Raw genomic sequence first — 26,384 nt, 5'->3', positions numbered from 1 at the left:
TACACATTCTGCATTGATTGAAACAGTTAAAATCGTAGCCTAAACATGTATACTTAATTTATCTTTCGTAGAATTAAAAAAAAAAATTAAACACAATTAATATTTATCAAAGTAGTTGCATACACAAAGCCAGCCTTATTATTTTGGAAGAGAAAACGAGTAGGTAATGACTCAAACATTCTATAAGTTTTCAAGAAAACAATCACGTGACCAAGGTAACCAATTGCGTGTCAGATAGCTTGGAATTTCAGGGAAGAAAGCTTTTGTCGCCAATTGAGGCAGTGAGAAGCAAAGAGATGTAAAGAAGTGGACATTTTCAAGTTTTGAGTAAAACGCGTTTAAAGATAACATCCTAGGTAGGCTTTCATTGAATTTTTTTTCTAAATCATACTGTATAGCAGCAACTACTAGGGCTACTAGTACCGCCTCTTGCCCCAAGACAGAGGAGAGGTTCACCTACCATGTGTACTGGTTATCTCCAATTTTTTAATTTTGCCACTTACTTCCCTTTGCTTCTCACTGCATCAATTCATCTAGAAAAAATCTTTTGGAACCACTTTTTTTTAATATTAAGAATTATTCATTCACTTAGGTCTATCCTATGTCTCCATTATGTGGACCATGATGATTCATGATCCTTGCTGTTTTTCAAAAACAATAAGAGTCATGAAAATATTACAAAAATGGGTCTTTGCTTCCTGAAAAACACTAACAGAAGCAATGAAAGCGTACTACAAATTCATTTAACAATTCTGGAACGAATATTTGATCTGTTAAAATATGGAAACATAGTTTCTTCCAAAAAGTGTTTTAGTGAATCTATAAAAGGTACAAACCGTATTCTTCTTAAGTACTCCAGCTAATGTCTTATCGAATTTTTCCAAGTCGTCCTGGTCTATTAATTTGTCTCTGTACACTCTCTGAGATTCGTGCAACCAAAGTTGTAAAAGATCTTCACTTTTCACAAGACTTTCCGTGTTGCTTAGCATCAGTCCCTAAACAAAAACGAACGGCATTCATTCAATCGTGCATTTCGTAGAGCTATAACCCCCCCAGCACTAAAAAGTTGTCTCTATCTTCGATACGGATAACGATTAGATATTATGTTTTTATAACTTATGCTGCTTAGCATCAGTCCCTAAACAAAACAAATGGCATTCATTCAACTATGAGTTTTGTAGCTATAAATCTGAGAGCTAGAAAATTGTCTACATCTTTGACACAAATATCGATTAGAGATCAAGTTTTTATAACTTGGGCTGCTTAGCATCAGTCCCTAAACAAAAACTAATGGCATTCATTCAATCATGCTTTTTGTAGCTACAACCTTGAGCACTAAAAAGCTGTTTTTATCTTCGATACAAATAACGATTAGAGATTAAGTTTTTAAAACTTGGACTGCTTTGATGTTGAACCACCCAATACGAGTAACGTTCCAATGCGTTCCAATGACTTCAAAAACAGTGATTACAAGCAATTTATAAGTGTGCTTCTGAAAAATTATAGACAGTCAAAAATCGATTTCTTTTTGTATGTATGTATAATTTTTGCATTTTAAGAGAGAACTCTGCATGGCTCAGTAAATATTTCTAATTTTGTGATTCTTATATGGTAATGGGACAAAATTAACTCACCTTGAATACATTGGAAACATCCCTCAAGTTAAATAGGTAATGGAACTTGGTTGCTGTTGGATGGAAGGTAGATACTATCTTCTTGTGAAGATCAATCGACAAGCGAATGATTTGCTGTTGAACCGAAGTTTTGAATTCTTCAGCCTCATCTTGCCCCTCACCAGCTGGTTGAATACGTCGCAGATGTTCTTTCAATTGAAGACCGAATATCGTCTGCATGGAATCCGCTGTTGTAGGTGGCACCGACAGCACACAGAAGTGTCGCTAGGAAAGGTTATCAATTATTTAAATTCCTAAACTTAAATTATAATCTCAAATTAATAGCGTCGCCTAGGCAAGACTTTTATTATTACATACAGGGCGTTTATAAAATCTTGCCTTGATAAAGAAAATTTATTTTGAAAAAAAAAAAAAAAACGCTTAAGATTTATAAGTAATTCTGTTTTTAATTTGATCTGCATCCCATTTCAGTTTTTCCCCCCAAATGGTACGATATTAACTACAGGCAGACATGTAAGTGGTTATGTCATCAAAAATTGAAAACAGCATCTGAGGAAGTGAAAAACTCTCAAGGGGGCCACAAAGGGTGTAGGTGGTTGGTGAGGATCAATCCCTCGGAATAATTGCTTTTAATAGTTTTCAATTCTAATTTGGGAGTTTATATCCAAAGGACTTCATTACCAAATCATCAAAATAGTAATAATAATAATATTAATTTGTCGTAGTTCTTTTTAATGTTTTTCCTTTTTGAGTGCAATACTCAAAAGACACACAAGACCTATATCATATAGGTCTTGTGTGGCAAAGTGATTAGAAAACCCAGAGGACCTGGGAGCGATTCTGCCAAGAGAACAAACCATTGTGCTGGTTTGCGGGTTGTGCTGGTATTTACTTCTACCAGTAGAAATCAATGCGCAAACCTTTCCTTTCGCAGATTGTGCATTGATTTGTTTTCCGGTCGAGTCGTTCCACCATACCAGTACGTTTTTAAATCTGTAGTAGTTTTTTTAATGTTTTTTTCTTTATAATTGAAAGAATTCATAGACTCCCCATATTATAGATCTTTAGTGGTAAAGTGATTAGAAATCCCAGATGACCTGAGACCAATCCTGGCAAAAGAACAAATATGGGGCAATGTGCTGGCATCTCTACCAGTAGAAATCAATGCGCAATCCTTTCCTTTCGCAGATTGTGCATTAATTTGTCGACTGATCGAATTGTTCCACTATATCAGTACTTTTGAAAATCTGTAGTGGTTTTTAAAACGTTTTTTCTTTATCAGTGCAAGGCTTCATAGACGCTCTATATTAAGGGTCTTGTGTGGTAAAGTGATTAGAAAACCCAGAGGACCTGAGACCAATATTAGAAAAGGAACAAACCTGGAGCAATGTGCTGGTATCTCTACCAGTAGAAATCAATGCAAAATTCTTTCCTTTCGCAGATCGTGTATTGGTTTTTCCACCGGTCGAGTCGTTACACCATTGCAGTATGTTTTTGAACCTGTAGTAGTTATTTTTAATGTTTTTTTTTTCTTTATCACTGCAATACTCTATGGACATCCTAATGTTACAGGTCGTGTGTGGTACGTACAATGAATAGAAATCCAGAGGACCTGAAGCCGATCTTAGCAAGAAAACAAGCCTGGGGCACTGTGATGGTATTTCTATCAGTAAAAATCAATGCAAAATCCTTGCACTTCCGGTCGAATCGTTCCACCAGACCAGTACGTTGCCCCTAAACTTTCTCATGCCACCTTTTCTTTTCATTTCGCAAAATATCTATAGAATGAGAACTCTTATACCTCGGTATGGGGAGCGAGGGCAAATAATTTTTGCGTCAAAGAATGTCTAAATATGCTCTTCCGATTGTTACCTACTTATTTTATTCATTTCTCTTTTTTTTTTCTTCATAATTGCAATATAGAGTCAGTTACCTGAAGTCTTTGATTGATGAAATAACTTCCAGCAGTAGGGCACATGCATACAACGTACTGACAGTTGTTGACTTCTTTAAGAGTAAGCTTGTTTCGATCGTACCAATGACCGTAATCCAAGTGTTGGCGGATGATCGTGTGGGGTTGGCACGTTCCGTACATGTCCACCTTAAAATAAAATAATTAGCTGAAACAAATTTAAATACCATTTTGTTTTTGAATCATCATGCAAATATTAAGAGCCAAATGCATCACTTTGTTGTATTATACGATTACAGAGAAAATTTCAGGAACACGAAATAACTACAAGTACACTACTACTTATATGGAATTAGTAGTAGGATGGAATTGAAGTAGGATACTACTACTTATATCCTATTACAACTTAAATGGAATTAAAAATAAATAACTTTTCTTATACTAATTGTTTCGTGACGAATTTTGTGCTTAGGTTAAATATTGCAGCTTCAATAAAATATTTGCAAAAATTAACATTTTATGATGTTAGTATATAGAGATATTAAAAGCATCACTGGTGAACTTACTCAAAAGTCAAAAAAAAAATAACCGATTGACTTAAAATTTTTACTACTTTTGGTTGCGGGGTTCCTCAGGGATCAGTGTTAGGGCCTGTTTTGTTCATAATTTTTATAAACGATATTCATAAAAATATTTCTACGAACATGAATTGTTTTGCTGATGATGACAAAGTTATGGGGACTTTAGAAAATGAAGAACAAGCAAATCAGCTGCAAGAGGATCTAGATCATATTACGGAGTGGGCTGATGAATAGGGTATGGCTGTTAATGTTGGAAAATGTCAAGTGCTACATTTAGGGCATGGAAATAAGTGTACAAGTTATTATTTGCGAGGTTCAATCATTAGTCAGTCAGAAAAGGTTACTGATCTGGGCGTCTTAATAAGTCAGGATTTAAAGTTTAGTCAACAGTTCAGCATAGCTAGTAACAAAGCCAATAAGATGCTTGTTTATCAATAGATCTATTTCAAACAAATCTAAAGAAGTTCTTCTGCCCTTATATAGAAGTTTGGTAAGACCTCATTTGGAGTATGCTGTTCAGTTTTGGTCTCCTTATCTTAAGAAAGATATTAATGTATCGGAAAGGGTTCAAAGGCGTAATAAATGGACTTTCTCATTTAGACTACGATTCCAGGCTTAGAATGTTAAAAATGTACAGTCTTGAACAAAGAAGAAACCGAGGGGACATGATTCAGTTGTTTAAATTCAATAAAATTAATGATGTCACGGGACTAAAGTTTAGCACTGAAAATAGGACAAGGGGTCATTGTTTTAAGCTATTTAAATCTCAGGCTAACATGGATATTAGGAAAAGTTACTATTTTAGCAGGGTAGTGGAACTTTGAAACAGCTTACCGGAAGAGTAGCTAATGAGCAAGGGAGTAGATAGTTTTAAGAGGGCCATTGATCTTCACTGGGGATTGTAAATTGACTAGGACCAGCCTAGCTGGACCCAGAGCCTGTTGCTGGTCGTCACTTTTGTATTTGTATTTGTATAATTGATAAAAACTCTTTCCTACCTCTGGTATGTTAAAATCGTCAATAAAATATATCATTCTCTTCTGTCCAGGTGGTCCATAATTTTTGCCAACTTTTTTTTCTAGATGTAACTCCATAGCTCGTTGCACTGTCGTGGAGGAGGTGTAAAAATTGAATGGAACATTTACAACTTGGTAAGTCGAGTCCTGATCCAATGAATCCAGGCAAGATTTGACAACGGAAGTCTTTCCACTGCCGGCTGGACCAACCAGCATGACCGGATGACCTTCACCAATGAGAAGCTCCATTAAGTGCATGATCCGCTGGGTTTCTTTTGTCGGAACTAAGGTATTCTAAAAGAAAAGAAAAACAGCTTTCGATTAATTTAACCAGTTTTGTTTTCCATTTTAATTCAACTAAATGCAGCAATCAAAATAGAAAACGATGCTTTTAGGGATTAAGATCTCGGAGAAAAGTACTTAAAATGGCGTCTGGCTTTAAACCCCTGTAAGCATACAGAAAATTCTGGTGTAGTCTTACGTAGAAATGAGTTAGACATGACGCTATAGTTCCATTACTACGGAGTAGCCTTCCACAAACGATGTGTAACTTTAAACCAGTTATATCAGTTAAGTTACCCCAGAACAGTGGAGGCATCTAATCTGCCACAGAATTTATGGAGTAAGGTTACACAAAATTTTTTACAGTGGATGAATTGATTACGAACAATTATGATGGATTAATTAAGAAAGTAGGGACTTTTTCTCGGAATCACAAGCTGTAATTTTGATGGCGTTGACATTGTTCCATCAGTAAGAAAAGGCAAAATAATTTATGGAGATTTTAGCAAATTAAAAGTAGAACGGCCTGAAAATGTAATTAAAATCTATTTAAAAATGGAGAAAAATCTTTGATGAAGACACTTTCTCACTAACGTATTATAAAACTTGAGCAATCAAAAAAAAAAAAAAAAAGAAAAAAGTTTCAGCTGCTAAAGCTTTATCCGAGAAAGTATGAAAGGTTGAAATAGCAGAAATATTTTGTTGTAAATTAATCCAGGGCCTCATTTACTTAAAACAGCTTGTTCACTAAGGAGCTGCATAAAATTTAACTCACATTTCAATAGTGTATAATGAAATAGAGTCTCACAATGGGAAAAACAGTCGAGCAGTTCTTTGGAAAACAAAGCATAAACAAAATAAAACTTAAATGAACAACATTTTTTTGGTCAATTGATGGTTTTAGAAGCTTAAGTTTCTATGTAGATGTACTATGTCACTTTATTTAAATCAATAATTTTACATAATTACTTTACTTTGATGGCTAAAGAGGACTTATTCTTCTCCGAAAGCAAAAAGTAGATCAACTTCATCACATAGTTTTGCAGGTGAAGCTTTTCTACTTTTATAGAGCAGGGGTTAGCGTTATGAAATAAGGAATGGGCATTCCTTATTTATTATTTTTTTATTTTATAATGGTTAATCTAATTATGTTGCTGTTGACTAAAAGTTTCACGCAGCTAATAATTATGTCATTAAACAACGTGATTTGATCGGCTTATACAGTACTTACTAGCAGAGATATATCAGTGGATGGTTGAAATTTCTGCAATTTCCTCGTCCAAGGGTAAAATCGTTTGTTATCAATGTAATAGTCGAACACTGTAGGAATTTCTGCTCCTGGTGCAGGTGGAGTCGTTGAAGCAGTTATCGGGAATTTGACAGACTTGAATTCTCCCAAGAACCAGTTCGAAAATTCTACTCTTCCGTCGGTACCGGTACTTAGTTCTATTACAGATCCAAAAGCGCACACGCAACAGAAGACGAAGTAAAGTTCGTAAAGCTCGTTTGGAGAGTCTGGTGGCGTGTTTTCGGGAGTCAGCATACATTCCAGTAAACTGCATAACGTCTAAAATAAAAGAATTTGTTAGTAACTTTTTCGAGTTAAAACAATCCCAAAGATATTAAATAGAATACAAGAACAAACGGATGTCTTTTTTTTCTCTCCAAAATCAATGCATTTGCAACAATATTTTATTCGTATTTGATTATCGAGTTTCTTTTGATTCAAAGTCGGCAATGAATAGACAAGAAAAACTGCTTTTAGGGCGGAATACCATGAGTTTGGTCATTTATCTGTTGCAGAAAAAGTTTGGCAATAAACAATAATAGAATTTTCTCGCTATCTCCGTATTCATAAACAATAAAATTGTCACAAAAACATGAATAGCAAAAACATCACTATAAGGTCAAATTTTATATTGAGGAAACTTACTCACAAAAATAATTGATTCTACCTTTAAAATAATTTTTGAATTCTGTCAAAGTTTAATTTCATGTATGGTTCACAATTTTTTTTAAATTAAGTTAGGAGAGCGCAATGTAGGGCGAATATACCTAAAAATTGAAGTTTATTAAAGTCGTGGGTATGAGTTATGCGTCTGAATGTACGGCACCATTATTGTTAAAATCTTTGCTACTGTCTATCAGACATCTCTGGACCGTCTACCCACCCGGAATCGAGACAGGTATAGTAGTATATGATTCAAAATGTCCAGAGGAAACCGTTTCGCCTAGTTTCATTCCTTTAAAGTCTAAAGCTTCAAGTAGTAGAAATAAGAATTAAAATCTATAGAATTTAAGACTCTGCTGCATGTCATCTGGCATCTTTATTGGAAGACATACGGATTAGCATCAAATTGAGCGAGGTATCGCCAAGTACGTTAACGTATGCCAAGTAGTTGCCGAAGTTGATTGCCTAGCAAGCGCATTCCTCTTGTCTACATTCTAAACTACGTGATTAAAATTTAAGCGTGTCTCTCTGCATAAACATTTCTAGCACATAAAGCACGAGGATTAGCAAACAGAGTACAGAGCCCCCTAAATAATATTATTATCATTATATGAGTGAAGCAGGTATTTCTCTATGTTACTTGTTACCAGGCCGTGAACTATTTTTAAAGGTTGTGGGGTCGGAGTCGAAGAGTCCAGTCGGAAGTTTTTGCAGTTGACAGTCGAAGGTTTAAATTTTCGAGAGTCGGAGTCGGTCATTTTCTCCCCAAAATCCGCAACTCTGCCAGAATTTGCGGAGTCAGTGTCGAAGTCAGACTGATTTTGAGGTGAAAGAGTCCGAGTCGGAGGCTCTAAAAGGATACCAAAATATTAAGCAAGAATAAAAAACAAATTACCTGCACGTAACATATATCTGGCAACTGAAGAATGGTCTTGAATCTCTTGTTGACAGCATCAAGACAGGGAGGTACGTACTTATCGAAAAATATTATCAGATTCGCTTTCTCCGATTGAACAGAGCGACGCTCAATCCAGCTCACTACAAATGGATTCCAGCCGACATCAGCCGAATCCAGGTACAGGACTCCTCCCCTCGACACCGTAGCAGGTGTGGCTCTTTCAAGGGTGGACACTTCGAAGATGAGCCGCATGTGAGAAGTCAAAGATATTCGTTCTCTGCTGGCTAAAGTCAGCACCTACAATTGTTAAAGTTTCGATCACACGTAGAAAATAACTTCCAGTACGAGAAGAAAAACATCGTAAAGTAAGTTTTTAAAAAAATGGCAACTTAGTGCGTCAATGCAAAAGTAGCCTTGCAACAAACATAGTGAATTCGAACTTCCAAAACAAAGCCCTTTAGAATTACTGATATGAATCTAAGAAACATAGAGTAAAAATCTACAGCTATCAAAAATGATTTTATATATCTTTACTGATTTTCATTTTCTCACATTTCCCCATTTAGCACGCCGCGCATACAAACAAGTTGCGTGTTAGTAAGTGCAATTTAAACAATTTCAGAACACATTGTCTTTGATGAATAACATTCTAGTTTAACAATTAGCAATTGAATAACATTTTACTGTTGATTGACTTAGAACTTACACGATTGTCATCCATGACGCTGTTTAATGACTCAATCCACATGGGATCAATATCACCATCTAATATCATCCATCTTGGGCCTTCTGTGGACGCATTAACTAAATCTCGAATCAAAGATGAGAGCAATCCTGCAAAAAGAAAGGGATTGTTTGAGGGTACTGTGGAGTAAGTACTTTTGATTATTTGAGTAATTACTAATGGAGTGCTTTGGAGATTGCCCCCAAAAATAATAGAACAGGGCCTGACTGCTGGCATCTCTACCAGAAGACAGATAGTTATCCTTTCCTTTCACGCATTGTTCCTTGGTTTGTCTACTGGTAAATATACCAGCATACGATCCCAGGGTTTGATAAATTTATATAAAAGAAAAGTTTAAATTTCATAGCTTTTACGCATTTTTACGGTAAAATTTATCTTGGAAGATGACTCAGTACAAGGTGTTCAATTTAAGGGCTAGAAACGATGGAAAATCTGATAAACAAGAATCCTACTAACCATCTTTCCATTCCCTGGTAGCTGGGTTGATAGTCCCAAACAGTTCATCGTTTGTCACAGCTTTAGGATTCAAATCAAATGCCAGTGGTTTTTCTCCTCTTTGTCGGTGAACTGTTAGCAATGTTTTGCAAACACTGCTTTTCCCAGATCCAGCGGCCCCAATAATGAAGACAGAGTGACGAACTTCCAACAAATCAGACAGTTGTAGAACCTAAAAAGAAAATAATTTTATCTTTTAGGTTCTTTATTAGAACCGAAATTAATTTAGTTTTATTGTACATTTACTACAATAGTGTAAAATATAAACACTCAGTACCTCAAAATTGTGCGTAGTACTTATAAAAAATGAAAAAAATCCTTAACCGATACGTAAACCTGTAACCTCCAGGAAATAATTAAACCCGAGTGGAACTGCTACATCTTTGCAGTTTGAGTAGTCGTGCTAAGAAGGGTTTCTCATTTCTTAGTACGACATCGTAGTAAGATTTTATCGAGAGTAAACGAATAAGAAGCTTAATAAATAACAGCTGCTTGGTACCCCTACTAAAATAAAGCAAATATTTAGAAATCTCCTAAAACCAATAGTTTTCAATCTTATATATAATATCAAGCACTTCGAAAGCGAACTTCTCAAACTTAAAGCAATAAGAAACATATTTTAGCAACCGCAATTTCCAATATTAGAAAAAGGGACACTTCAGGACAAAAATCATAAAACTGAACACTTCACTTACTTTTAAAACGAAATTGTCTTCTGGTTGCAGTTTCAGCTCTGTTACAGCTTCTCGGACAGATTTTTCCAGAACCGGGTTTTTTCTCCTTGGTACATCCAATGCAGGGAACAGATCCCCAATAAGACCCATGAACACGCCTACGTCACCACTTATAATTTTTGGCAGGTTGAAATCCCGCAAAGCCAACATCAGAATCTGAAAAACAGGGATTTTATTCAAAGGATAAGAATTTCTCATTGCGAAAAAATTAAAATGGTGACAGCAAATAAACAATCTTAGTTACTGCTCGAATTCATTAAAAATTTTCTTTACTTAAAAAATATAAGGGTTAAAATACAGTGTGTTCGTAATTTCTTTTGAAAAAATAATATTATTAGTAATTCCTATGACTACAATTTATTTAAGCACCCAGATGTTGTCCACATTGTTAAGGTTAGCCGTCTAACTTGATTCGGTCACCTCATCCGCCTTGACAATAGCATCATTTTGAATCCAGTTTTAGGGGCCAAACCGCATTTCAGACGTGGAACGTCAAAGCTGTGCTGGGTGAATGCTGTGGAAGAAAATTGTATTGTCCTTAAGTCTAAAGACTAGAAGAGCTTTTTGTATAGGAGGTTGAAAACGGGTGATGCAGAGGACCCACCCTGGGCTGTCGTGCCATGGGTGATAATAAGTCATATCTATGAATAAACAAAATTCAATGCACTCCCACAGTTGAAATCTACTATGTGCCAAAAAGGCTGTTGATTGCCACTATTTTCTGTTGAAAAAAAAAAGAGATTCTGCCAGAGAGATTTTGTTCCCTAAGACCTTCAAGCTTTCTGAAGGATCAAACCCAAATTATTAACTCTCCCACAAACAATACCCCGGCAAAAGTTTTATGTAGCTAGTGCATTTATAGCGTCAAGTATAGCCACCAGTAAAATTTATCAACCAAATAGCAAATGTTGATTTCTGTTTAATTTAAGCGTCGACGATCGAAAGCTACCAGTTTTTCGTAAACATCTCTTATACTTTTACTCTATTTGCTTGACTAGTAGTTGTCAAGTTTTCTACCAAAGTAAACAGCCTTTGTTTGCTTTGGCATAAAGGCCTTGTGCTCTGTCCGCCTCTGGCAAGTTGAGCTCCGCTGGCCGGCCGATTTAACGATTCCATTTGTTGAAATAGGGGTGAGGAAAAACGCTGAAGTTCAAAGGCTTAATGGTAACCCAACTCTGCGCCTAACAATTCATCTTCTTACTGCTTGCTCTCCCTTGAAAGAAATGGACTTGCTCAAGGTCACAGCTCAACTTCTCAGAGGCGAACAGTAAATTGCTTTCATTTTATCATGGCAATGTTTTGTCTGTGTATGCGACAATACGAGTATATCTAAGAATAATATCCATTTCAAATTGTCGATTAATTGTTGTGATTTTTCTACTTACATGCTCTTCTGGTGTAGCCGGTGAAGAACGCTTTAGTGATCCTGCCACCACTAGTACGGACTTGATAGCCCGTAATCCCCAATCATAATGGTCTTGTTGGCTGAGTAGTTGCTTGCACAGGGAGTATAGCGTCGTGAACTTCTGGCCGAGGCTCCTTGCCTCTACGAATCCTTCTGCCACCAGCATAATCTCACAAATAAGTTGGCTGTCTGGGGCGACCATAGCACATGGTCTAAGAATAAACCGATGGAGTTAAAGTGGAAATAGAGGCAGCATTATGAAGATTTTATGTCTACAGTACAGACCTTTTCTATGTTTAATAAATTAAAGATCCTAGAGTTTAACTCGAGTTTTTCTCTTTTCTTTTCTTTTTCTTTTTATTTATTTATTTGCTTTTTTTTTTTTTTTTCAACTTTTAAACAAGTATGAGACTTCACTATTTTCTATTAAAATCATTTTATGTTACTTATTCGGAAAGCCTTGCTTTCACTTCTTTAAACTTGAAATGTTTATATAGCGTAATTTTAAGCATAACATTATGCAGCATAACATACTTTTACAAGGTATTAAATTTATACATCAAATCGTTATTCGACTTTTAAAAAGAAATTAATTATTGTTACGAAATTCGCAGTATGTTTCATTTTTAATTAATACACTTTGTTGCTTCGTTTTTTCTTTTTTTTTAAATTTATTTTTTAGAATGGACCTTTTTACACTGAACTGTTTTTGTAGAAATTGTTCATAACGTATCTGATAAAAGTACGTAGCATGTCTCTATTTTTAATGTATAGATGTGATGTAAAAAAAAAAAAAAAACTCTCGATAATAAATTTCTAAAAATACCGAGGAAAATTACAAATACACTACGAGTAGTTTCTCTTTTTTCTCCAATTGCATTCAACAAAACATTGTTTATCTAGATCAATATTTGCAAGGAAAATTTTAAAGCAACAAATATTAAATAAAAATAAATTATTTTTGAAACGTATTTACGTTTGTGAAATAACTAGTGAACTTGAAAAAATGCGAGTTTTTTCCCCTCTCTTTTGCGCCAGAAAGTTATTTGGGGATACATTTGTTAAATATTTTACGTCTTTATGTGATGGTTTAAGTTATATATATAGCCCAAGTTATATGCTAATGTGCAAGTGCAATTGCATATTCTTGCTTCTTTTGACGTTAGTACATAAGTAACTGCATAAAAATGGCAAATTTAAAAAAATCTGCATATTTCTGCGTTTTTTACTCACTTTTACAATTTTTTTTCATAAAATAAAAATTACAAAAACATATTTTGCTCATCATAAAGGAAACAAATCAGATGACCTGCGATTTTTTCTCAAGTCGCCCAATTTATTGTGCATACAATTAATACGCATACCGTAAAATGGTCCAACTATGGACCACTTTTCGAAGTTTTCAATGAAAATTCCGTGTAAATCTGTGATTTAGAAATTTCAGGACTTTAGCAATGTTAGCTATACATCTCGTCTTCCGAATGAAATGTTTAAAAAAAAAATCTAAGATGGAAAGAAGAGGAAGGAGAATTTTTCCCACGTGGCGCATAGTTGTACCCCTACTGGGTACAACTATGGGCTACCTCATTTTAACCTAGAAAACACATTGAAAACTTGATCTGGCCTATTGTTGGCTGAGACTACACGTTGTTCTCTGCTTGAAACTGTATAAAAAAATTTTTAGTCCATCATTCCCTCCCCCCCCCCTTTTTTTTTCAATTCTTTATGACTTTATCATCACTAGTCGTCTCGAGTGATTAATAAAGTTCATCATGGTAAACATAGGTAACGTTCTTTATTATATGCCTAGGTTTTGACGTAGAAACATTTTAAAACTAGAAAAATCTCACCAACTAAAGGCTAGGTATCTATACTTAGGTCTCAGAAAATACGTATGTCTGATAAATTTTAAATGAGATAAAAAAAAAAAGCAGAAATGCAAAATCACATTTCTTATTCTAAATATCATCAAAATAAATATGTTTTAAAAATTATCTCAATTTGTATTTGGTCCGGATTTCAGTCATCATTCTTCTTCAAAAACTCCTATGAATACAGGCGATAAGGCGACCCGTACTTTCTTCTATCTTTTATTGCCATTATTTGCAAAAAATAACACAAAATATGACGAAAGCTTTCCTACAGAGAATAAAATGAAGTTCCAAGCCACTAAAACCACCAAGCCACCATGAAAAATAGGTGGCCCATTGTTGTCTCCCAACATTCCCATTTTCAATAAATGTTGAGCGCTTATGAAAACTATGGAACATTTTAAATCAACAATCGGCTTAATTCATAACTGACAAAATAGTAAAGCAAATTTATACTTACCAGATCTTCGAAAACAGTATAAGTGGTCTGCCCAAAGGAGACTTTTGGGTCTTCCATGAATGAGTCGAATCACGCACTAAAAACGACTAAGTTATCTGAGATATACAAAAACAATGGCAATCTCTGAGAAAGCGTCTTTAGCTACCTAAATGGTACACACTACCTGGTGATTTTTTTCGGAGCTCGTAAGTTCGAAGAAGAGGCCACTGAAGAGCAAAATCATCGCCATGTCAGCAGAAGCCCATTGTTGCCCCCTTTGCACAAAGTTGTACCGTTTTACGGTAATATTTTTTGTACATATTATCCCTAAAAATGGAAATTTATCGCCAAAATATAGAAAATGCAAGAATAGACTCGTGTTTTTATTCAGATGGGAAAACTTTTATAATCGTAAATTTAAAAAAAATTTAATGCATATTTTTAAAAATTTAGTGCCAAATTTGCGTGAATATTTTTATGATTTTATTGTACTATGAAATAAACAAGGATAATGTTTCAAAAAAGTAAGTTTAAATAAAAGGATTACTTACTTGCCTGAAATAAGAAACAAAAAAGATTACCTGAAAAGTGTTTTCAAGTTTTCCGGTAATTCCGTTCTTCCAGCATAACCAGGATTCATTGTGATGAAAATTCCTAACGTTTTTTTCAACGGAACATCGTCTCCTAATAAACATAAAGATGGCTTGTTGGCACGCAAAGCATCTTGTACACATTTTACCTGAAAGTTGAAAGGTATTATTGATTATGACAAAAAAATTTTTAAACAATCCAGACAGTTTTTCAAAATATAATCAAAAGGTTTCAGAAGCAAAATGTTCCTGATTCACTAGGTTTTGCAAGTCAATGAAGTGATGGTTTCCATACAACCATAATGAATGCAATTTTAACTAATGCAATATGCATGCAGAGGCGGATACAGACTATCATTTTAGGGGGGGGGGAGTCAAGAATGACCTTTAATGTATTTTTGTCTCTAAGTTTCCTGAATTTCTACAAGTTTCACGAGTTCAGATTATTCACTGAAGTTGTGAAGAAAAAAATTTTAGCTACTAGTTTTAAGACTAATTGAGCTTATTTATTAAGTGTATCGACTTCATCTCGATTACGGCTTGACAAAGTTCCCAATAAGAGAGAATAAGTCTTGGATTTCGTAGCTTTGCAAGAGTTGCACTTTTGTCTTACCTTTGGCCATGTTTTTGCAAAATGCTTTTGGATATTTCTTAGTACGTAAAGAAAGTGTCAAGCTATTAAATTAATCTTACCTAAGTTTCCTCAGAAGGTTACAGAGACGTGACTGCGTTAACCGGCGAGATTTCTGAATTTTTCAGATGGATTCCAGCATAATTTCTGGACGGTTACTGAATGTTAGGGGAAAACGTTCCTGTTTTTTGCAAGACATGTTACTGGCAGATATTGGGCACATTAGCTGCTCATTATTTTCCAGGGACGTTTCTGAATTGTGTTTACAGTGCGCCATGAAGGATGATAAACGAGCCATTTCCTTAACTCCAGAACGCTCGAAATGGTACAAAGAATTTTCAAGAAACCATTGCACATGTGAAGGATGATCAAAAGTCAAGAACAAATTTAAAATTTTTGACGAAATTGAAAACGAATGAAGATAAAAAAATGAGGTTTGCAGTGAACGAATCAAAAAGAAGCCGGGTTTTGTATGTCAACGAAACAAAAAGAGTTCTGCTTTCGTCCAACAGATGGTGCTATAGCTTTTTATTTCTCCATAATTCTTATAATACAGTAACTTAACAGGCTTTCTCAATTATGAACAGCATTTCGATGGATATTAGCTTCGACCACCATCACATGCTGCCGTTGCTCCTTTTTATATCGTTTGTTACTTTGCATGATCCTAGATCAGAAGTCCGACAGCGCCATCTATTGGTTAACAACAGAACTCTTTTTGGTTCGTTGCCAGACAAAAATCGGTTTCTTATCCATCCGTTTAGTGCAAACCGCATCTTTTCATCTTTATTCGTTTTCGGACTATTCATTTTTAAAGTTGGTTCTGACTTTTGGATCACCCGCTATTTTAATAAAAACATGTTCAACCTCTCTTACCTGCACTGCCACTACAGACAACACTTCCACAGAGATACGATTAAACTCGTCGAAGCAGCCCCAAGCTCCAGTCTGAGCGAGGCCTTTGTAGATGTTTGCGCATGATCTGTAATCCATTTGCTCGGAACAGTTGAATACATACACCAGGGTACCCAGAGCCCGTCCCAAATCTTTCACGGTCTCTGTCTTTCCAGTGCCTGCCGGACCCGTCGGTGCACCACCCATCATCAGTTTCAAAGATTGAGTAATAGTAATGAAACACCTGAAAGAGATAAATCTTGAATTTCAGTAGACTTAGAGTGCGAGTATTGATTTTATGATCAGATATGCAAAAAAACTGTATTAAGGGGGAAACCATTTTAAGCGGATCAAAACATCCACTTAGTTTTGTTGCATAAAATGTTAGTACAACTGTTCAAGAATAATGTTGCCGAAATTTCAATGAAAAGTTAAAATTAGTTCCGATGCTCGTTTTCGGTACTTTTTTTTTTTTTTTTTCAAACGCGTTTTTCTCGAAACGACTTTTTTTTGAACTAGTGGACAGTCTAGCTCACTAAGTTATAGACCAATCATTCTGAAAATTTGGGTGAATATTCTTTATTCAGTTACAATCTATATGAACAAACTCTGGGATGATATTATTGTTAAAAATAATTTTTTAATGCAAAAAAAGGTGAATAAAAATGGTAGAAAAAACATTACTTTGTGATCAAACACCTCAAAACATGCAGTTTTACTTATTTATCATTATTAGGTTCATACTCTTAGGAAGTGTTGTTAACGAAAAAAACATTAACGAGTACAGATAAAAAATTGTGGCTTTATTAATGCCCACCAGCAATAAGCCCCGATGGCGACCGTCCATGGACAGCAGCTTCTAACTCCACAATTTCTGGTGGAAATGCCTTGAAAAAAAAATGTGTACTTTAAAACATGGTTAAAATATCATCTAAGTTTAAACAACTTCTGATTACCCCTTTCCTGTTAATATAAAAAAGAAATCACGAAAAACACTAACATTTCGGCTTCCTAAGATGGTTTCCCCCGTTAATATATTCACAAGAAAAGGATTGATGTTTAGTCAGCTTTTAATGTAATTAGCCAAAGTAATATTTTTATTTAATGCTCTATGGTCAAGTTACCAATGTTCAATCATTTTGCAACAAAAAAACTATCTTACCCTAAAATCTTTAGTGATAAATTTGATTCATTTGCTTCCTATCATTATGGGTTACCCGACAAAAAAGTCAACCGCTCGTCCCGCACGTGACGGTTCATATATTTCATTAAAAATAATAATTTTAAAGGGTAATGACGAAATGTTTTGCATCACACATAAGTTTGTAATTTGTTAAGCAGAAAAATTTGTATATTTTTATTTTAAAATATTATTTTCAATGACATATATGAGGCGTCACGTGTGGGACAAAGTGACATTTTTCCGTGGAATGACCCTTGTACGCGAAGACATATTTAAAAAGTTGAGGGTACATTTTTTTTCTTTGGGAAAAGTTTGATGGTAATCAATAGAGTGGTATGTATTCAAGTATAACTAAGACAGTCTATTTCAAAAAATTTTATTCGTTCATTTCTATCTCGTTAGTATTTCCAAAACTAAATCTGTCTCCTTTTTTTTTTTTTTTTTTTTGTAACTTTACATATTTTCCGCACAAATATTGGACGATATTTTTACGTAGTAAGGGTCTATAATATGTGTAGACTGTAGAGTAAAATTATAACAGTAGGATATTCACTCGATTTATGCGATGCGGACGCTGGACCCCTCATAAGTCGAGTAAATCATATGGATGCCTAATAGGTACTCTTCAGTCGTAAACTGATTAAATACGAACGTATTCATAAGTCGAGTCGCTGTTGCCAATGTTAAATCCATAACAAATAAACAAAGAATTAGCTATCCAAGTTGAAATATATCCTTTGTTGAGCAATCACAAACTGCTTATTAAACTCACTAGACCGTGGTTGACGTTGTTGTGATTTTACAGATTGCCATGACGACGAGAATAAGTCAAGCGCAATGTTTTAATATTTATTAATAGGATAAATTTTTGTAGCCATAGTTACAAATCGTTTGCGTTCATTCAAACCTTAACTTAAGCAGATTTTACTTTTAAGAAGGGGGTAAAACTACGTTTTTTCAAGGAAAACACACACACGCCTACATACACGCGCACACACACACCTACATACATACATGCATACATACATACATAAACGCCTGCATACTTACACACACGCTTACATACATACACACACGCCTACATAAATACACATACGCCTACATACACACACACGCCTACATACACATACACACGCCTACATACACACACGCCTATATACACCCAAACAAACGCCTACATACGCCACGCCAGCATCACACACGCCAGCACATACACACAAACGCCTACACACACACTCGTGATTACGAAAAACATAATTTGAATTCAAGATGTCGAAAATTTATTTTTCTTCTTTTTTTTTTTTTAATTTCAAGCCACTATGGTGACATAAAACAGACATAGCTTATGTACTATAAAGTATCAATGCTGAACCTGCGACATATGGGCTGAATGAAGGCCGCCAACTTTTCCGATCCAGTCGAAAAAGATAACATTATCTTGGAATTGCCTAACTGCAGGAATTCCACAACTCACCTGTCAGTGAGAGGTGTGACTACAAGCCTCGGTGTATTTCCAAGGTACTCGTGACAAAAATCAAACCGTGCATCACAAATATGGACAACACAGTCCTCATCATCCCAGCGATGCCGTAGTTGAGACTGCCACGCAAAGTCCAACTCGGACTCTACGCGTAGAGAAACCAGTCGTGAGACTACGTCACGAGCATGCACGTCCATCGTGCAGATGGTCATGACTTTCTGCCGGGCATCTCGACTCAAATCAGTAAGTAGCAGTCCAATCAGGTGATGCAGTTGAAGCATCTGTTCGAGGAAAGTAAGCACAATTTAAAAAATTATAGAAGAACAATTTTATTTAAAAAAATAATAATAATCTTTTCAAAATGAAAAGAGTTTGTTGAGTGTATTTGTTTTTTGTATGTAACTGTATTAAATGTAATCATTCGAGAGAAAAAAAAAATGCATTTGAAACCATTCTCAATCGATATTCATCGATCATATTCATAAATCATTTTTATTGTTATATTTGCTTTTTATTCCAAGTATTTTAAACATTGGATTTTAATATGGATGTATTATATTTGAATATAAGGAAGCATTTGTGTCTTTAAAATTAATGATCAACTTTCTGGAAAAAAAAATCTGTACTTAGAAAATAACGATTTGTACGTGTTGCTGGATTAACTTTTTATACATTGCCTACAGTTTTTACTGATTACTTTTAGTCTTACGTATTTAATCTTTTGTAAAGTGTTTTTGCTCTTGTTTTTATTATTGTAGGTTTAATTATGTTGTTAATTATTTTGCTATTGCTTCCTCTGTTACATATGTAAGCACAGTCCACGGTTTTTGCTGTCATATATTGTCAAAAGTTTTCACTGTTGTTTTTACCGTTATATGTTTATTCATATCGCCAAATTTTTACTTTACTGATATATTACTTACTAGCCGCCTGCGGCGACCAGCTGGTTCGCCTTCTTACGCCATTCGCCTTTCTATGCAAGCAACCACTTACGGCGGCTGTTTGACTAACTTGTCATTTACCTTTTTACTTCAAGTTTGCCGCCTAAATTTGGCAGCAGTTTTAATCAATCCATCTCTATCTTTTTTTGTGCCATTCACATTTTTAGGCCAAGATTGCCGCCTTCGGCGGCTATCTACCTTTACGATCTATCTCTAAATTTTTTTATCCATCTTTATTTATTTTAACCTCCCCGCCCATTTCCTAATAAAAACAAAGATCACTCAAAAAACCGCTTGTAGTGTGCAAAAAGTAGCGTTTGACAAAGAAAAAAAAATTGTCGCTGTTTTTATTGAATTAAATGCGCAGAACTATGAAATGTAACGTAATATAGATGCAGCACAACGTCCAGCTTGGGGGGGGGGGGGAAAGAAAAATGCAATCCCTAAATTTTTTTTAAAAAAAGGAAAGAAAAAAAAAGCAAGCGCTGAACGGAAAAACACGATTTCATCACGTCGTAAAATGTAGAAGTAAACTATATAGTAAAAAAAAGATTAACATTGTTTGCGATAAGATTCCGTCGTAAATATCGAATCGAAATCCAAGTAGTGACGTCAGAGCATAAAAGGTTGAAGGACGCTTTTTTCTACCGATGCGGGGAAAGATATGATGTGTTCAGCATTACAAAAATTGTAACAAAAAAAAACTATTGCTTATTTTTAAGAACTTTTTTCTTCTGAAGAGGGTGAAATGTTTTTACTATTACCAACTTAAATTTTAGAAATGAGGCTTTGATACTTCTCGCAGGATGATAATAGAAAAATATAAAACCCAGAAAAAAATTCAAATTGAAGTTTTTTTCAAAAATTCATAAAAAATACAAAAATTGCTCCATTTTCAAAATTTTTCCATTCATCATATTTAAAATTAAATTTCCAACACTATAGTACAAAAAATATTTGTGTGGTGCGATTGGTTCAGGGTTTGTGAGGTAAAAAGTACTAAAAAGTGCAAAAAAAACACATAAAACATTAAATAACTTTTTTTCTAATTAAAATATCAAAAATCGAAGCCCGAGATGCACATCTTCAGCAGAAACTGTACCTGTATACCAAATTTCATCTTTCTAGGCCTTAAAGTTTTCCCGAGAAGCGCGCCACACACACACACACAAACATCTTATTTTATTATATGTATAGATTGTTACACATTTAATCAGATAATAACTTAGTTGCACTCTTACTATGACAAAAAGCGGATTAAACAGCGAAACATGTTAAAACACAAACGACGAAGTTAGTATTAATGTTTTGCAGTAAGTTACTGCCTTAGCCAGAAGCCCTAAGGCAGAAATGCATGAAATACACCCCCAGCTCAGTTATTCCATCCGAGGACTGCAGTTTCGTGCTTTTTAGCACCCATCAGCCCGGAATAGGAAGTAATTGAGCTGGAGGCGAAAAACTTCTTAAAGAAACCAAGAGAGCTAAACAAACTGGTATCTAATGTAGAATTAGCACAGAATTCTACCCTTGATTCTATAATATCTATACCAGTTTTTTTTTTTTTTTTTTTGGCTCTCTTTGCTCCTTTAATAGTTTTCCACCTCCAGCTCAGTTACTTCCTATTCGGGGCGGATGAGTGCTAAGTAGCACGAAACTGCAGTCCTCACTCCTCAGATATAATAACTGAGCCGGCGATGTATTTTATGTAGTATTAATGTTGTTCAATTAATATATATGTAATACGAGCTAAGATATAGTAACATAGTATTATAATTTTTACACCTACCTGCTTTTTGTTGTATTGCTTGAGTGCCGTTTCATGTCCTTGCCGAACTCTCTGTAGTGCTGCGCTGACTTCAGCCGCCCACCAAATTTGTGTGCCGGTCAGCGCCACCTGTGCCGCATTCTCGAATATCCACTGCTCCCTGTGTCCGTCTTCGTAAGTGCCCAATGCCACCGAGAGGTATTCCTTCAAAGTGTACCGGATGGCGCTCAGCAGGGCATTTAACCAGTTCTCTACTGGTCCAGTACAGTGGCACGGATCCTTCAAATCTAGGGATTCTCCGTCACGGCTGATAATGCCGGTGGCTACGTCACTCTCTCCATCAAAACGAAGCTTGGCCACGGAATCGAATAACTTCGGTAAATGACGAACTACCTGAAAGTGTATGCTTAGTTTAGTTGAAGGTAAGAGCAATTCAAAAGTGAAATTACCTGAAGGTAAAAACCTTCAGTTCACCCTCATGCGATTATTATTACCCTCATATAAATAATGGACGATTGTCGAGCAACCCGCGTGTTTCAACAATGAAACTCGTGTCACGGCATGATAATTTGATAATATGTTTTGGTAATGTTTAACATGCAAGGAAATGCTTTATTTTGACAAGGCTGAAAATGAAGAATCAAAAAGTGGTTGAAAATTAACGCTATCCACATGAGTTTCGGGTTAATCCACTGGAATTAGGGTTAAAATTTCAATGGTCAAAATATCATCAACAGGCAATGGCATCGTTCGAACGTAGAAGTAATTTTTACCAGTTATACTTGGACGGGCGAAGAGACATCCGACAAAATCTGGCTTTTGTCGGATGTCTTTTTCATCCATAAGCTCATTACTTTTTGCATTAAAAACGGCGTCCTTTGTAACGCCGAAACACGTGTCTGCAGTAATATGCAATTTGTGTGTTTTGACGTTATTATTTCTTACTTTACTATTCAGCACTAGGTATTTATATACCTAGGTATTTACTTATCTTAGTTAATTTGTATTGCTTCTTGTAGCTTGAAGGTTTTACGCTTACGAAAAATGCTCAATACAGCCTGACTTTTAAAATACATTGTCAGACATTTTCAAACAAAGAATATCGAATAATTAAAACGTAGAAACTAACCAAAGCTTTCCAAATTTCAAAAGTGTTTAGAAAGTAGATTGTAGACGTTAATCTATTTCTTTGCAATTATTTGCTGAGTAAATAAATAAAATGCGATTATTAGATATGGAAACGTTTAGCCAACTAATATATTAAGCATGTTAACAATGTTTTTGAAAGTTGCAGTGCTATGTTTTAATATTTTCCCTACAAAATAATAGAAGTAGTGTTTCTGAAAAAATAATTGGATTACAACAAAAGTTAAAATGCTAAAATTCGATTAGTAAAAAAAAAAAGCAGCAGCTCTGCTCCCATGAGCTATTATGCAAATTAAGCCCTGATCATCACTAAATCTTTTACTCGAACATTTTAGAAAGTCAAAAAATAATCCCTGCTTAAACCTCGAATCAACAAGTAATACAATTCGAAAACCTCTGATAAAACTAAATGTAAGAAAAACAACTTTGTAACGCAAACTTGCAAAATGTATTGCATAACCTAAAGTTCTTTATGCACATAAAGAGACTCTGATGAAAAGCACAAATGTATGCATTTTTCTCCTCATGGTTATGCGGCCCAATGTTGTTTCTCTCAAATTCGATTTATGCCAAACGAAACGCTTGATATTCAATTAACATGATTCTTTAGTCCGTTGCAACAAATTTATGAAAAAATAATTAGCAGGTACCAAATATGAGCTTTATTTTTTAAATAAGTCTTTAAAATTAATGAGCTCTGAAAGTAACCATATCTTTTGTTATTTTTATTACTGTTTTAAACTTTTGATGATCTCTTCCAACGAAGATCTGCTTTAATCCTTCTTTTTTTAGTTTGAAAACACATCAACTAAGTAGTCAATCTGAAAGTTACTTCCACACAAAATCTACTTCTCAGCTTGATTACCTTCTTTATTTAAGCATGTGTCCAGGCCTGGTAAAGGTTTTGTGATATCTTCTGTAAAGAAATCCCGTCCAATTCCCCATTGACATTCATGGGTTGCAACTTTCACCTGGTCTTCGGTGTGGTATCCAGCTTTTGAAAGTTCTTCTTTCGTGGGACCAAAAACATGAAAGTATGAAGGCGAAAAGTCTGGGCTATAAGGAAGGTGGTTCAATACATCTCACTTGAACTTTCTCAGAAGTCTGCACTTTTTTTTCATAAGGTCTTGCATTGTCGTGCTTGAGTATAATGCCTGTCAATATATTCAAAGCGACGATACCACACGGATAACGAGGTGAAAATTGCCCTCCAAGAATGATTAACGAGCATTGGACGGGAAATCTTTGCATAGCAAAGCTTGTACCACGCCTTGAAAAATACTCTAAAAACGGAGATGATTACGCTGAAAAGTATAAGGGCAAAGTATTAAGCATTCAAATGAAACGTGGTCACTAGCCTAAAATAACTATTACGATTTTATTAGCTGAAAAATAGTCGCCAAAACTGTTGGCACATTTATCCCATTGCGACACTAGGAGGTCAATTCCATCTTCGAAGAAGCTAGTAGCTTGCTATCGGATCCAAGACTGAACCCAGTCACACACTTCGTCGTCCATTGTAATATCCGCGATATCCGGTGTGTGGTCTGCGAATAGCTTGTTTTAGAAGTCCAAAAACCATGAAAGTCACACAGTGAAATTTCTGCATGGGGAAAGGGTGCACGGTGGATGCTCCAGTTCCAGCGTTTCCCACCGAAATTACGGCAATGTCGTCTTCATCGCATTTGCCGTATGTGGAGGCCTATAGACAAAATGCCTGACCGTTTCGACTTAATGGCTCGTCTAAGGCTCTGTAAAGTGGCTTGATAACGCTGGGCATTGATGGTGGTTCCCCGCTTCAGGAACTCAACACGTAGTGGGCCCCTTCTCCCTGAGTGGGCCCTTGTGGTCAAAAAAGGACATGTTTCGTAGTGGACGATAATTTGTGTGATCACCTTCTCTTCGGCGTTAAACCACACTGTCACTGTGCAACATGAAACGTTGCGCATGCGTCAATCTCTCTACCAATAGATGGTGTCTCCATACATGCAGTTACGTCTAATGTGAAGTTAGATGTACTGACGGTTTCATTTGAATGAACCTTATCGATTGTGGATGAAACTTTACGAAACAAATAATGTTAATGTGAAATTTCAATCCTGATTTGATTTCTTTTCTGACTGACATACGTATGAAATTGTGAATATACAGCACTTACTATGCTTGGTTGAGTTCCGTTCGACAAAATATCCAATAAATCTGCAGAGGACACAAAGTAGAAGCGCGGGAATATTCGCCGCTTTGTTTCTAGGTAAGATGCCAGTGCCTTCTCGCAGAGGGCTAATTCCGTCTGGAGATGAGAAAGGTCGTCGTGCACTTCTAGCTTGTCCGATACCGTCACCACAGTCTCAGATTCCGCACTCAGGACGTTCACCAAAGTTTTGAAAGATGCATCGATGGACATAAACCTGAAATGGAAGAAAATCGGATCGGATCGTTTGAAATCTGATGACGTAATGTGCTTTGAAATTCATAAATGCCTTGAGCCGTTTAGTGTCAAAACCAGCCAAATTCATGAATTTTTAAAGTTATTTTTCATAATTTTTTGCCTTTTCTATCACGTCACAACACGATATGAAACGGATCCCTCTCAATCAGGTTGAAAACCGCGGCAAAAAACCGGTTTTAATTCAAAACATGCTTAACCCAGGCTTTTATCATATGAGGCAGAGAAATGCAAAGGGATGTAAGTGCCTCAAATAAACATTTGGAGATAACCAATGCAAATGGTAGGTGAATTTCTTCTCTGTCTTAGGGGAAGATTTAGTACTAGCAGCCCTGGTAGGTTTTGGTTTTTATACATCAAGATTTAGAAAAAAAAAATCAATGAAAGCCTACTTAGAACAGCAACTCTAAACGCGTTTTACTCAAAACTTGAAAATCTCCACTAACATCACTTTGCTTCTCAACGCCTCGTATCGACTCTGAAAGCAAACGGGAAACATTATTACGATAACTTGCTAAATGAGCTCACATGTTTAGTTAAACAGGCTAGTACGTGCCATAAAATTGAGAAACCAAATGAATTTAATTGGAATTTGAATAGAAAAAGAAACGCTTAAGGTACCTTTCACAGTCTTCAGGTAGTTGATCTTTGATATCTTCCGAACCCATAAAAATGCTCTCCATTTGAGACCAAGCTCGCTGTACATCGACCCACGCCATAATCACAGATTCAACTCTGGTCAGCTTTCGTACCCATTCTGTAATGTGGTCGAAAAAATGAGCCACATGTTTCGATGACATCAAGTTCTGCAACTGGACCTGAAAAGAGAACATTCCCAAACATGTAGAACAGGGTAAGACAGTTTTCTAAAGTCCTGATGATATTGTTAAATCGTAATATGAAATCACTAAATACGTAGTGTCAGAAACCGTATTTCCAAAACCTAAGGTACGCATACTGTCCCAAATTGAGCCAAGTGTATAAAATAAAGCATTTTAATATATCATGAGTAATACGTTGAGTTAAAGCAATTATATCGCCAATGAAATAGGTAAAACACATTGTCTTACAAAGTATGTCAAGTAACTAAAATAAAGTATTACCTTTAACCGTATTCTAAAACTGTATAACGAAGTAAAGTTAATAAATGTTTTTAACGATTGCCAACATTAAATAAAATTTTTAATGTAATGCCATTTTTTTTAAATATCAACAGAAAAGTTGCATAATCTATAGAAGTTAAATAAAATTCCGAAAAGGCACTCACTTACTCAGATTCATCTGAAAACTTAAAACTGAGGAACCGAGCGATTTGTAGGTGTTGTGGTCTTTGAGAAGGAGAGTT

The 26,384-nt window shown here is 35.4% G+C and overlaps 1 protein-coding gene across 1 annotated transcript in view; it reads right to left on the bottom strand.

The window, feature by feature from the left end:
• LOC129230164 (dynein axonemal heavy chain 11-like) overlaps positions 1 to 26,384 on the bottom strand; it is a 145,889-nt gene that overhangs the window by 65,654 nt on the left and 53,851 nt on the right. The window contains exons 16-31 of the mRNA XM_054864566.1: positions 25,661 to 25,857; positions 24,752 to 25,001; positions 21,469 to 21,840; positions 18,736 to 19,022; positions 16,061 to 16,322; positions 14,545 to 14,702; positions 11,634 to 11,865; positions 10,210 to 10,404; positions 9,476 to 9,686; positions 8,981 to 9,108; positions 8,272 to 8,571; positions 6,657 to 6,992; positions 5,126 to 5,437; positions 3,568 to 3,735; positions 1,635 to 1,898; positions 837 to 995 (exon numbers count right to left, since the gene is read on the bottom strand). Of these exons, the coding sequence (XP_054720541.1) occupies positions 837 to 995; positions 1,635 to 1,898; positions 3,568 to 3,735; positions 5,126 to 5,437; positions 6,657 to 6,992; positions 8,272 to 8,571; positions 8,981 to 9,108; positions 9,476 to 9,686; positions 10,210 to 10,404; positions 11,634 to 11,865; positions 14,545 to 14,702; positions 16,061 to 16,322; positions 18,736 to 19,022; positions 21,469 to 21,840; positions 24,752 to 25,001; positions 25,661 to 25,857 (3,831 nt within the window). The remainder of the gene's footprint in view (positions 1 to 836; positions 996 to 1,634; positions 1,899 to 3,567; positions 3,736 to 5,125; positions 5,438 to 6,656; positions 6,993 to 8,271; positions 8,572 to 8,980; positions 9,109 to 9,475; positions 9,687 to 10,209; positions 10,405 to 11,633; positions 11,866 to 14,544; positions 14,703 to 16,060; positions 16,323 to 18,735; positions 19,023 to 21,468; positions 21,841 to 24,751; positions 25,002 to 25,660; positions 25,858 to 26,384) is intronic.

Source organism: Uloborus diversus, chromosome 9, assembly GCF_026930045.1.
Source record: "Uloborus diversus isolate 005 chromosome 9, Udiv.v.3.1, whole genome shotgun sequence".
In the NCBI taxonomy this organism is placed as follows: domain Eukaryota; kingdom Metazoa; phylum Arthropoda; class Arachnida; order Araneae; family Uloboridae; genus Uloborus; species Uloborus diversus.
The sequence above is the reverse complement of the archived record's forward strand: the minus strand, read 5'-3'. Positions and strand labels throughout refer to the sequence as shown.